At 36.8% G+C, this 14,607-nt stretch overlaps 1 protein-coding gene across 1 annotated transcript; it reads left to right on the top strand.

Moving 5' to 3' along the window:
• The first annotated feature begins 2,928 nt into the window (after positions 1-2,928).
• LOC108198793 (aluminum-activated malate transporter 9) lies at positions 2,929-5,540 on the top strand. Its single transcript, XM_017366568.2, has 6 exons — positions 2,929-3,386; positions 3,471-3,611; positions 3,684-3,953; positions 4,052-4,191; positions 4,287-4,433; positions 4,603-5,540. Exons 1-6 carry the CDS (start codon positions 3,077-3,079, stop codon positions 5,245-5,247), a joined length of 1,653 nt encoding a protein of 550 aa, XP_017222057.1. The 5' UTR covers positions 2,929-3,076; the 3' UTR covers positions 5,248-5,540.
• The last annotated feature ends 9,067 nt before the right edge of the window (positions 5,541-14,607 follow it).

The following is a 14,607-nucleotide window of genomic DNA, read 5'->3' as shown; positions in this document are numbered from 1 at the left end:
GACAGGGGTGAGTATGGTATGGGTCTAGTAGCCAGAGACTCAACAGGTGAGCTTGTCCAGGCTAGAACGTGTTTGAAGGTTGGTATGGTGGCTCCGGTGGTTGCTGAAGCTATGGCCGTGAAGGAAGCGCTGAGTTGGATTAATATGAGCAGCTGGCCAAGGGTCGAGCTAGAAACAGACAGTTTAGTTGTTGTTCAGGCGATTCGAAGTCGTGTGCAAATGCCATCCTACTTTGGGCGGATTATTGAAGAATGCAGGCGACTCATTCAGGATTCAAACAAGGTCTTCTTGTATTTTATTCGACGATCTGCTAATATGGTTGCCCATGAATTTGCTAGGGCGTCATATCGCTACCCAGATCGAGTCTTTGATATGTATTCTGTCCCTGTGGAGTTGAAGTCTTGTATTCAGAAGGATTTAAGTTATTAATGAATCCATCCTTTTCCGTCAAAAAAAAAAAAAATAAGAATTGTTCTATTTTTAAAAAGTGATTTGAGTTATATGGAATTTTAGTAAGTTTGTGGTTCTCTACGTACAATAAATATATATTATAATCTTTTTCAACTCTGGACCGTTTGACAGTAATAATTTTCTGCGTCATTGCGAACTTGCAACTGCAATAACTTTAGGTTCTCGAGCAGGAAACAAACATGACATTCCTACCCGGACAGACTAATTTTGGCAACATTGTGGTTTCGTTTTCCCGTGCTCTACGATAATTTAATACTCCCTCTTTTTCTACGATGTTTCCGTTGAGAATGAGCATTCGGCAGTCGGCCTTTGCTACTTTGGCCTGTTTAGAAATTAGCAGCCACTGTTAGCGAATTAAAATAGTTGTTTTGACTAACGAATTGAAATAGATGTTTCTCGTAGAACTATGTGGTAAATAGCTGATTGATTAGATTTTTCTAACCCAAACTAAAATCTTTAACTCAAAAAATTTCTCAAAGTAACTTTTTCAACTTCAATCCGCTAACTACCAAACACTTATGTTAGCGGATTCTAATAATCAAATCTCTTAACCACTCCAAACCTCTGATTTTGTCCCAAAACTCTAACTTCCAAATAGAGGTCTTAGTTTAAATCTTCAATAAAATATTGTAGTTTCAAAAATAATTTTAAATTTATTTTTAATGAAAATATAATATTTACTCCACAATTTATATATATACCTTACTAACCAAATCACCACCAAAAGACTTCTAAAAGATTAATTAGTAGTATGCCCCGGAATGTATCATGGATAAAATCACCAAAAAAGAGCCTGAAAGACAAATTTTAAATCCAATAGTTAAATGTTAACAACTTTTAATGTATAACACAAATAGCCCATCAAAAATATTTCATGAAACAGATTAATTTGCTGGGAGCCATTAATTTTTAGTTTTCTCGTATATATCATATGTTAATTTTGTAGTATATATAATTATCGTTGAACACATTTGCGAAGCTAACAATTATATCCAACATCATGTTATTAGTTTTATAATATATATAACGATTGCTGAATACATTTACTAAGCTAACAATTATATCCGACATTTCAACCCTACATGCATGCATCCAACATTTCAACTCTATATGCATGCATTCTTGGTCAAGTGTAGTTTGCATTAGGTTGTCATGAAAGATAAAAGAAAAAACATCAAGAGACGAGCAGATAACTTTAACATGAAAAATCCTCTAATTAAGTTTATGTGCTATTTTCTATGTATCACAGGTCATTTCACAAGAATAATATGAAAACTTGAAAGTGTTTGAGTCAAACACCGGATCATTGCTTGTGTTTGATGTAATAGTTATTTGATTTTCAGAGAAAATTAAATTATGAAAATGATATGAAAACTGGAAAGTGTTTGAAGTGGGAGAAAAAGCTAACTCATGATCTCTTCCGACTTCAATGTGGGGAGAGGAGTTAGATAAAATAAAAAAAAACTTTTTTATATTGAAAAATTAGCTGAGGATCAGCATTCTCTACTCAGATGTCTCACTTGAATAAGAAAATATAATTTAAAGATGGAGTGTTAATTTTGCCGGTGAATTCAATGGAATGAAATATATGTGGTCTAAACCAAATAACCCAAATCTGAAAAGCCACTTGAGTTGAAATAGTCCAAAACTCATTTTCACCTGCAAAGAAAAGATCTCACTTTAGAGCAGTTGGTCCATTTGCAATTCAGCACATTCTTAATGTTGATAGTTGTTACCTCCCCTCAAGCATCCAATTCTAGCTATGTTCAACTAGTCCAAGGCCACAACTGTATGCTGTGAAACTCATATGCATATAAGCAAACATAACATCAATCAGTGGTCTAATAGAATTTGGTAAGAATCAAATATTAGTTTTCGATTGTCATAAACAAATTTGAAGCAAGCATGCATGATGAATCGATCGAAAAGCAGATAGAACCTGGGAGATTTATATTCTTAAAGATGGACTAATTGGATGTTTATCTCAGAACATTCAGAGTGAAGAGAATGTAGAGAATATGGAATGAGACCTATTCCTCCGTGTGAAGAATTTCCAACAACTTGTTTGTATTATTATGTTTCAGATCTTCAGTTGATAATCCCTCTGTCCCAACAGGTTCTTTACGTTACTAGGAGCCTCAAAATATGTTCAAACAGTGAACATAAACAACCTGGGACGGAGGGAGTATACTAGTTAAGCAGATTTTTAAGTAAATTTGCAATGGAGAAGTGACCAAAACCAAAGACGTGGCTATCCGAAGGCAAATTTTCTCGGACTGCTTAGATTCTAATTCTCCATGCATGCAGCATTATTGGGGCTCAGCATCTTTTTATCCCAGCTCTTGCTCTGTATTATTGTTGCATTATTCTTTTTACTCTTTTATAATATCTTTGCTAATGCTTTCACCACCTAGTTGCTTCCCCAACTGATGCACAAGCACACCCTTTCTATAAATCAATCTCTAGCCTTCTAATCCATTCACTCATTCACTTACAAAGCTCATTAGACTTCTCTGAGTTTGAGCTTTAAGCCCTCATCTCGAGACCTGTCTTTTAGTATTGTCTAGCTCTGAAGAGAAAGGGCTAAACAGATAATTGAGTAAAAATGAATGGGAAGAAGGGCAGTAGTACTAATAGTGAAAGCTGTGAAATCAATATTCCAAACATTCAGAAGACTAAGATACCAGAGACTATGAAGAAACCTCGAGATGTTCGATACTCATGCAGTTCTTGGATGTCAGATGTGTGGGAATTTTGCAAACAGGACAGGAACAGAGTTATATTCTCCTTGAAAGTAGGCCTTGCTGTTCTTCTTGTCTCTTTGCTCATACTATTTCAAGCTCCTTATCAAATTTTCGGCACCAATATCATCTGGTCTATCCTCACTGTTGCCATAATGTTTGAGTATACTGTAGGTATGTGTGTAAGAAAACAGTTGCATTACTATATATTTTACACATCTTAAATGTGAATGACTCATGGTTATGTTTTTCGCGAAGGTGCCACATTCAACAGAGGTTTCAATCGCGCACTTGGCAGTGTGCTTGCTGGGATTTTAGCAATTATTGTTGCTCAAGTGGCCTTAAGCTCTGGTTTAGTTGCAGAGCCTTATATAATTGGTGTCAGCATATTCTTGATCGGTATGCACATCGCCTACATTTTGTAAATAAGAAACGATTCAGATGGCTAAAAAGTGTTTTAACATGTTACAGGGACTGTTACATCCTTCATGAAGTTATGGCCATCCCTTGCGCCATATGAGTATGGTTTTCGGGTCATCCTCTTCACATACTGCTTGATAATAATTTCTGGATATCGTATGGGGAGTCCGGTAGTCACTGCCATGGATCGACTATACTCAATTGCCATAGGGGCTATTGTAGCAGTTTTAGTAAATGTTCTAGTTTTCCCCATATGGGCTGGTGAGCAGCTTCACAAGGAACTAGTAACAAGTTTTTTTTCAGTGGCTGATTCACTTGAAGGTAAAACAAATTCTAAAGCACTTAATTACAACTTATACTAATACCAGCTGCTTGGCATAAAAGATTGACATATATTTTTATCAATCTTGGTATTTCAGAATGTGTTGGGAAGTATATAGAAGATGAAGGAAGCGATGATCCAGACTTTTTCAAGTCGGTGATAGATGAGTTTCCTGATGAACCAGCATACAAGAAATGCAGATCCACACTGAACTCATCAGCAAAACTTGAATCTTTGGTAAATATCAAATCCAACTTGATGTTCTGTCAGCATTATTTTTTGTGGGAAATCTTGTTACTGATCATGGTATTACATTTTTTTCCTAACTAAAGGCAACATCAGCTAAATGGGAGCCTCCGCATGGTCGTTTCAGACACTTTTTTTATCCATGGTCTGAATATGTTAAAGTTGGTGCAGTTTTGAGATATTGTGCGTACGAGGTTATGGCACTTCATGGTGTTCTTCACTCCGAAATTCAGGTCATTTGATGTCGAATAACTCACTTTTTGTTTTCCAAATACAATAAAAATAACAGAGTGATGAATAAGAATCGAATAATCAGTAGTATATGTTCCATTTGTTTGTTCCATAATATCTAGTCTATTTACGAAGAATGCAACCTATAACTGACATGCAGTTGCTGTACAGGCCCCTTACAATTTGAGATTGACATTCCAGAAAGAGATCCAAGAAGCAACAAGTCAAGCAGCAGAGCTGGTGAGATGTTTAGGAAACGATATACAAGACATGAAAAAAACTCTCAAGGCTTCTCTGTTGAATGGTCTTCACTCTTCAACAGAACGTCTCCAACGTGCCATTGACATGCACTCGTATCTTTTAGCATCCACATATGACCCGATGAAAGATAGATCATGCAGGACAGTTGACAAGCTCTCTCGTGCCTTCACACCTACCCTGTCTGATCTGAATGAGCAATTAGATAATCTTGAATCTGGAGAAGAGCTATCCACAACTTCAATAGCTCAAAGCACACCTTCAGAAAGTCTGGCATCACAGATATTGGACTCGTACCATGACACGATGAGGAAACAATGTAAAAGGCTCCATTCTTGGCCATCCAGAGAAGTAGATACTGCCTTTGATCATGAGGAGCTGGAGGGAGGATTCGAAGCAAATTTTATTCCTCGGATGAAGGCATTGGAGAGTACTGCAGCTCTGTCACTAGCTACTTTTACTTCATTGATCATTGAGTTTGTGGCTAGGCTTGATCATTTGGTTGAAGCAGTTGATGAACTTTCAAAGTTGGCTAAATTCAAAGATGAGATTCTTTGAGAAGAAGAAACTGTGTCCACACACCAAGCAGAATACTATTCCTCTTTGCAGTACTAAACTTTTGGATCTTACCAGTGTAATAACTTGCTGATAACTTAATCAAAGAATTACCCTACTAAGAGTAAGGGATACTTTCCAATTCGCGGATATCATAATCCACTATATATTCTCCAAACATGTATTTCATCGGCTTGTAAGTAGAATGTGCTACATAGTCCATTTGTGATCGTGGAATATTTTAATTTGTAAATTTTGAGCTTCATATACTGATATGCACAAAGATTAATTTATCACTAACCAATTTAACTAACAATAATTTTGGAATTTACTACTTACAGAGAAACGATTCATTAAATCAGATAAGAATATATTATAATTCATTGTCTTACATCTTAACATAAAAATTATCTCTAAATGGCTAGTATATATGACTTCATGACCCGTTGCAATGGACTCGTGACAAATCAGGGTAATAAGGTCTCAGTTCTTGCTGCAGGCTATTCAACCTTGATGAAGCAAACATCAAGAGTCTGGAGACAAGGGGCCCTGCATACTAAAACACCGTGCTAATGCTTCTGAAATCATTGTGTTACTTAAAACCTTTCATATATCATAATTTCTTCAAAAATTCACAGGTAATTAGCGTGTTAGAACTAGCTATTTTGTTTTAATGACATATTATGTATTTTTCTTTGCTAACTTAACGACGTGCATTGTCCAACAGACTGATGGTTTAGTCTACCATCTGTGGAAAGCAGAGTGTTGATGCTGAAAATTCTCTTGTTAAAAGAAAAGGTTGACTAGCAATTCCACAGAATGTAGAACTATGGTAGAAGACTATTCTGGATGCGCTCTGAAGATTGTTATTCTAATTCTAAGCATACTGCTTGGATGCATAACTAACTGAGTATCTAATAAATTGCGTAAATTTGGTAAGACTGGAATTGATATACTAGTTAAAACATCCCTTGATCTATAAACTCTAGCATAGTAGCATTGGTCCAGTCCAACTGCAGGAGAAGAAGCAGAGAATTCAAGGTCGGAATCTGAAGCTCTTACAATGATTTAGTTAAATCAAAGAACTGACATCACAGTCCACAGACCAGGGCGGATCTCGTGTCCCACTAGAAAAATTGACATTTTCTCACCGTTCTAAATTTTACAAAATTACAGAAGTGCTCCCACAAAATTTTTCAGAAAATTTTTTGGTGTCCCCAAGATTTGAATCTTCGACCCCCCTATAGACGAGCACCTAGCGATCCTACTTCCTTTCAGTTGCCATGCTTCCACCGAAAATTAGCTATGAAATGTCATAAATTAGGGCTACAAGTCATGCATGAAAGAACCTAAATGAGCAGCAGCAAATTAGGCTACTTTGACTATGCTTAGAACAATCTCATATGTTCTGTTCTCCTAACTTGCTCTCTTTCTGCATGCTTATTATTAAACTCAAACCTGATTTGAATAAAGAATTGTAAGCCGCAACTTAAATGTTAGGAGTATTAAATTTAAAAACTCCTACTCCTATTCTTTTGCTTATTCAAACAAGGCAATATACACACTTTACCAATATACTTAGATTATTCAGATCAGATGGGGACTGTTGGCTAGACTGTATTACTCTTATTGGTACTTCACAGTATTTTAAGGTTATTAAACAGAAGAGGAATTGTGTGCTAGTAACCCAAATATTAATAACATCGACTGGATTTTGAATCGAATTTAAAATAAATGAAGCAACTATAAAATTAGAATCAGAATTTCACCATCAACATGACCGATGACATGCGCAATGTTACAACTTGGCTTAATATTCGTCTGCCAAGGAAGAAGGAAATGTCTTGGTTTACTTGTAACTTACGGTTTGTTTGCCTGGCCTAGAGCATCTCCGTTGATTATAATCGTGAGTTAAATTAGATTTATAAGATATTGCGTAAAATTCGTGGAACGTGTAACACATTGTGTTTCGATGATATTGGTTACATTGGTTACTTATAATGTAAAAATAGTATGTTATTAATATTTAGATTGTTATAAATAGAATATAGTAATATCATTTAATATAATAATAAATGACTTGTAATGTTCTTACAGATTTTTTGATACTCTCAAGGTTTTGATGATGACACTAACAGCAAGCTAATAACATGAAACTGATATGTGTAAGCATGCTATCAAAGGTTGTTTATGCGTACTAACAGTATTTCAGGATGTTAGCATGATTATAGCTGTCAGCAAGCTTACAAGATTATTTTCAAGCTATCAGCAGGCTTACAGCGTGAACAGAGAAACAATCGGATAAAGATCAAAGTCTATTTTCAAGGAGATTTAATAGGAAACGACTTTGTAAGGATTCTAATATTTATATATATCTGATATAAATATTAGAGCTCAGTTTTTATAAAGAGTTTCATTCAAAAACGTTTTCCTAACAAATAGGAGATCTTATTTCAAATCGATTTATCTTTAACTAACTCCTACTTTGTTCAAACGGGTTTTTAGTTTAAATATCTTTACTGAGATGATTTCAAACTTGACTTATCTTTTACTCAGTAATCTTACTTCATTCAAACGTTCATCATTCAATTCAAATTTAAACGTGAGGTTGTTACCAAGATCGTTGGGAAATTTGTTGGATTATGACCGTTGGTATGATGTATATAAACTTGAGTGTGGTTTCGGTTTTGAGAACAAGGAGAACACACCAAGCTTTCTGAAATACAACTCTTTACATTGCTAAATCTTTTGTTGAGCTCTAGTACTTATATTTGCATATATATCTATATTGAGAGTTCATAGTTTCGGTTGTATTACACTTATTCATTGTATTGTTCAAGGTGTAATGTTTTGTTGCTGTGTATCCAGCTTGTGAAACAAGGGAACAAGGGAACTAGTTAGCTAGAAGAGTATACTTGGGAAGTATAGGTCTTGGAGAGCTTTTGGTTCGTGGTTCAGGGGTTTCAGCAGGCTGATAACAGGAACAAGGGAGAAAGGGAGTTATATTATTGAATCTTGTAATCGTTGCTATTATTGATTAATAATATAATCTCTTACCAGTTGGTAGGGGACCAGGACGTAGACCATTAGGGTTAGGGGTCGAACCTGGCTAAAATTCTTGGTGTTGCTAGCATACTGCTTTACATTATCTGCATTGCATTTATCTTATTAGCAGGCTAATAGTTTACTCTGAAAATTAACAGCAGGCTGTCATTGACAGATTAATTATTCGGTAACTTATAAAAATCGGGTATATTAGCCATAACACCTATTCACCCCCCCTCTAGGTGTGTAATTTCAATTGGTATCAGAGCTGTGTTTGTACTAATACTTCTGTAACAGGAATAGTATCGATCGATATGGCTGATAACTTTCAGGGAAAGTCCGATTTTAGAGCTCCTCTCCTCACGGGTTCTGACAACTACAATTGGTGGAAAGGCCAAATGGAGGCTCATCTATCCAGAGATCCCCTAATGCAAAGAGTTGTGCAAAGAGGTCCTTATGAATATCGTGATGGCGATGGCAAAGTCAAAGACGTTGATGTTCTCACAACGGACGAGCTATCAAAGGTTGCTGCCAATGGAAAAGCAAGGAGTACATTGATCAATGGGCTGAATCAAGCTGAATATGACAAGGTCTCCTCTCTCAAAACAGCAAAGGAAATTTGGGATGCATTGGAAACATATCATGAAGGCTCACAAGGTCTAAAGAAGGTCAAGCTCGGAAAGCTCATGAAAGAATTTGGAAGCTTCGCTATCAAGAAGGGAGAATCCATTCGTGAAAGCCAAGCTAGATTCCAAGTTACTCTCAACAGCCTTGAAAGACTTGGGAAAAAGATTCCTCAATCGGAAATCAACATGAATATTCTAAATGCAGCTCCGTTCGAATATGGTGCCAAGGTCACAGCATTGGAGTCAGCTCTCAACATTGATACTATGGATCACCTGGCTATATTTGCTGAGTTGGAACAATTTGAATCTAAAATTGAAGCTAACAGCTCAGAAAGCAGCAAGCTGCCAACAGAGAAAATGAAGAATCTTGCACTCCACTCTACTGCCAGCAGGCTGGAATCAGATGAGGAAACAGAATCAGATGAGGATCTAGCTCTTATGTCTAGAAAAATCAAGAGGATGATCGAAAAGAAGAATAAGATGAAAAGAGAAAAGGGCAAAGCTTTTGGTGCAAAGAAAGATCTAAAAGATGATGCATGTTTCGAATGTGGCAAGAAAGGACATTTCAAAAGGGATTGCTACAAGCTGAAAAACAAGTCTAAGCCGCCTAAACAGCAAGCTGATTACAAGAACAAAAAGAAATCAAAGGCACTTCTCACATGGAGTGATGATGAAGATGAGTCAGCTTCTGATGTTTCAAGTGATGAGATGGTTAACTTGGCTCTTGTTGGTCTCGATGGCTCAATTGATACAACTGATTCAGATACGGACACTAACAGTGAGGTAAACTCTATTAATTCTGAATTACATTCTATTGATACAACTACTTGTGAACTAACCATGCAGGATAAGAGTTGTTTATCAATAATGGAACTCATTGATCTAAAGAATGAGAATTATGAGCTCGAGAAAGAAAATGTTCATTTGAAGAAAGTCATAGGTGATTTCTTGAATGAAAAGAGTGCCAAAGCTAGTAGTGGAATCATTGCTGCCCTCAAGGAACAGATCTCACAACTTGAAGGGAACAACTTGCAAATCCAAAGAAGGAATGATACACTCATGAAGGAACTCAGCTCGCTGAGAGCAGATCTTAAAGCTAAGGATGCAAGCTTGGAGGCGTTCGAGTTAAGCAAATCCCAAAGCTTAGCCGAAATCTCTATTCAAGCTGAAAAGATCAAGTCATTGGAGCAAGAAGTCAAAGATCTTCAGAAAGCCATGGGAAAGTTTGTTCAAGGAGAAGAAAGTCTCAAATCTATAATGAAACAAGCTAAAGGTTCTCATGACAAAGGAGGCATTGGTGCAGCTTCTACATCCACTTCTTCAATGAGATATGAAGGGAAAAATGGCATTCCATACAATTATGCCATGCCTTGGGTGACTTGTCACAAGTGTGGAAAGAAGGGCCATCTTGCTAACAATTGTCCAATGAAGAATACTCAATCAGCAAGCTGGGAAAGGAAGTCAGCTCACAGGCAGTATGCTGACAACAGAAACAGACAGAAGACAGCTCCAAGACAGAATGCTGATAAGACCAGCAGAACATGGAAGAAGAGTTCTAAAGTGGTCCAAATGTGGATCAAGAAATCTGATCTTAATGTTCTATATGTTTTATCAACTAACACTGTTGGACCCAACAAAATTTGGGTACCAAAATGTTGAGTTGTTTGTGTTTGTTTTGTAGGTTTGTCTCGTGTCTAAAGTAAAGCCAAATCAATGGATATTGGATAGTGGATGCACTAGGCACATGAGTGGAGACAAATCTCAGTTTCTAAGCTTGAAGATGAAGAAGGGTGGTCGTGTCACAATTGGTGATAGCAAAACTCTTCCTATTCTTGGCAAAGGAACTATAGGTAATAGTATCATTTCTATCAACAAGGTACAATATGTTAAAGGTCTTACTTATAACTTGCTTAGTATAAGTCAGTTATTTGATGATGGTCATATTGTTAACTTTGGTAAGGATGAATGTACTATACTTGTTGGTGCTAACAAAACTCCTCTAGTTGCAAAACGAGAAGGAAATATATATGTTTTGAACTTTGAAGAACAGGAGGCAGGTGTTTGTTTAGCAGCTATGGATAATAATCCAGAAATTTGGCATAGAAGGCTTGGACATGCTCATATGGATCATCTCAGCAAGCTGTCAGCAAAGAAGCTTGTTCGAGGATTACCAAAGCTTAAGTATGTCAAGATGGAGACATGTTCTGCTTGTCAATTGGGAAAGCAAACAAGGACTCCACATAAGGCAAAGAAAATGGTATCTACTTCTAAACCTTTAGAGCTTCTTCACTTGGATCTTTTTGGTCCCGAAGCTTATAAGAGTATTGGAGGTAAACAATATGCCTTTGTTATTGTTGATGATTATTCTAGATTCACTTGGGTATTATTCTTGCGTACTAAAGATTGTGCTTTTAGTGAATTTGAGAAACTAATCAAGTTGCTTGAGAACAAGCTAGATACAAGACTTGTAGGTATTCGAAGTGATCATGGTGGGGAATTCCAAAAAGACTTCATTACTTATTGTGAAGAAAGAGGAATCTCACATGAGTTCTCAGCACCTCGTACACCTCAGCAAAATGGAGTTGTAGAGCGTAAGAACAGGTCCTTACAAGAAACAGCTAGGACATTGCTGCAGGAGAGCAAGCTGCCAAGAAGCTTTTGGGCAGAAGCTGTCAACACAGCATGCTATGTTCTTAACAGAGTGCTTATCAGGCCAATTCTCAACAAGACTCCTTATGAATTGATAAGGAAAAAGAAGCCTAACATTAGCTACTTCAAAGTCTTTGGATCTAAGTGCTTTGTACTCAAAACTATTGATAGGGATGGTAAATTCGACTCTAAATCTTATGAAGCTATATTCTTGGGTTATTCTCTAACAAGTCGTGCTTATAGAGTGTATAATCTTGCTAAACATACTGTTGAAGAGTCTATTGATGTTTCATTTCAAGAGTCTACTGATGATCTTGCAAGGGATGAGGAAGAATGTGCAGGTACAGGTACTAGCAGCAAGCTGACAGTGAAGGAAACTGGAAATCAGCAAGCTGACAAGTCAACTGCCACAACTTCTGAAAGCAATAAAGCTACTGAATCCACTCCATCTCTTGAGGAAACCTTGGATAAGATGTCAAAGCTTACATTGGATGAATCCAGAGGTCATACTTCATCAGCAAGCCAAAATGTTGTTGATCAGACTCCTCCTAGGCAGACTACAAGGAATGAAGAGGTCATAGCTCAACATAATCTACCAAAATCAACTAGAACAGTGAAGAATCATCCACCTCAGTTGATCATTGGAGATAAATCAGCTGGAATCAAGACAAGGAAAGCTCAAGCCAACATTTGTGCTTATGCTGCCTTCATAGCTCAAGAGGAACCAAAGAATGTTCAAGAAGCTTTACAAGATGAAAATTGGATCATGGCAATGCAAGAAGAACTCAATCAATTCGAAAGATGTGATGTTTGGGAACTTGTAGATCCACCAGAGGATGCTTCAATTGTTGGAACCAAATGGGTGTTCAAGAATAAAGTTGATGAATTTGGTACTATCACTCGGAACAAAGCTAGACTTGTTGCACAAGGATACAATCAGCAAGAAGGGATTGATTTTGATCAAACATATGCTCCGGTTGCAAGATTGGAATCTATTAGGATGCTGTTATCATTTGCATGCTTCAAGAAGTTCAAGCTACATCAAATGGACGTTAAAAGTGCATTCTTAAATGGATATCTAAAGGAAGAAGTCTATGTCAAGCAACCACCAGGATTCGAGGATGAAAAGTATCCCAACCGTGTCTACAAGCTCAAGAAGGCACTGTATGGATTAAAGCAAGCACCTCGATCATGGTATGAAAGGTTAAGTGAATTTTTGATCAAAAATGGTTTCATTAGAGGTAAAATTGATCCTACTTTGTTTACCATTATTAAAGGTCAAGATATATTAGTTGTTCAAATATATGTAGATGATATTATATTTGGATCTACTAATGATTCTTTGTGTAAGTGGTTTTCAAAGTGCATGCATAGTGAGTTTGACATGAGCATGATGGGAGAGCTCAATTATTTCTTGGGGCTCCAAATTAAGCAAACTCCAGAAGGAATTTATGTGCATCAATCCAAGTATATCAAGAATCTACTCAAACGATTTGGATATGAAAATATCAAGGCGAAATCAACACCAATGAGCGTTGTCAGCAAGCTGACAGCAGATGAAAATGGTAAAGATGTTGATATTCGAATGTATAGAGGTATGATTGGAAGTTTACTCTATCTTACAGCCTCTAGACCTGATATTATGTATAGTGTTTGTGTTTGTGCTAGATTTCAAGCAAAACCAAAGGATTCTCACTTACAAGCTGTTAAAAGAATATTTAAATATTTAAGTGGAACCATTACTTTGGGCTTATTCTATCCTATCACAAATGCTTTTGATCTTGTTGGGTATAGTGATGCAGATTATGCAGGTAGTCAAACTGATAGAAAAAGTACAAGTGGTGTTTGTGCATTTTTGGGTCAAAGCTTAGTTTCTTGGTTAAGCAAGAAGCAAACTTCAGTTGCTCTATCTACGGCTGAGGGGGAGTATTTAGCAGCTGGTAGCTGTTGCTCTCAAATGCTATGGATGAGACAACAATTGAAGGACTTTGGAATCAAATGCAAGCAAACTCCAATCTTTTGTGACAACACAAGTACAATCAATATTTCAGAAAATCCAGTCAATCATTCAAGGACAAAACATATTGATGTTCGACATCATTTTCTGAGAGACAATGTTGCAAAGGGTGCTGTCAAGTTAATTTTTGTGGCTACAGCAGATCAGCTAGCTGACATCTTCACAAAACCTCTTCCTGAAGAACGTTATGTCGTGCTGAGAAGGGAATTGGGTATGTGTGATGTGCAGTCAGCAGGCTCTTAAGCATGGTCCGGGTACTATCAGCTTACTCCTAGCATTTTATATAATTTTTATTTATTTTGCATGCCGGTCAGTTTAAGTGTTTAATTGATATTTGCGTACATAAATGATATTACCGTTGTGTGCTTAGACTGATGAATTTTTGTGTTGAATTTTGATACGTGCGTTTGTGCTTATCTGTGCAATTTATGATAGATTTTTTAAAATTCAAATTAGATCAAATGGATATATATATGTGATAAGAGATAAGTAGTGTTAACATCTTTTAACTCTTTCGGTTTATAATAGATTAACATGAGTTATTTTAGGAATTTTAGTTCGTTTAATTTTATTCCTAAAACTACTCCCCTGATAATCGTTAAAAGAGTTTTGAAATACATACTCTCTCCACGCCTCTTCAACTACATATACAACCCTCCCCGAGACGCTAGGGTTTTATCTCACCTACTCCAAAAACTCTCTGTAATCACAATTGCATCAATCGGTTTGAGACTAGCGATGAGGAAGAAGACTCGTGCAAATGTCAAGGCTCACACCCCTACTCCGATATCGCAAAAGCGCAAGTTGATTGACGAAGACGAGGATGAGCTGGTGACTGTTGATAGTGGTGACGAGTTATCTGGAGTGAATCGAGATGAGGTCGGGGTTGAATCCACTCAGAAAAAGCCCAAATCGGAGATGTTGGCTGTCCGAGGTCTTGCCGGTCGCAAGGTTATTTTGGGTAAGCCTCTATCTGGAAAAGCTTTGTACTCTTGTGGTATAGTTAAGCTTTTTGAGGATTTAGGG

Source organism: Daucus carota, chromosome 8 (genome assembly GCF_001625215.2).
Source record: "Daucus carota subsp. sativus chromosome 8, DH1 v3.0, whole genome shotgun sequence".
In the NCBI taxonomy this organism is placed as follows: domain Eukaryota; kingdom Viridiplantae; phylum Streptophyta; class Magnoliopsida; order Apiales; family Apiaceae; genus Daucus; species Daucus carota.
The sequence above is the reverse complement of the archived record's forward strand: the minus strand, read 5'-3'. Positions and strand labels throughout refer to the sequence as shown.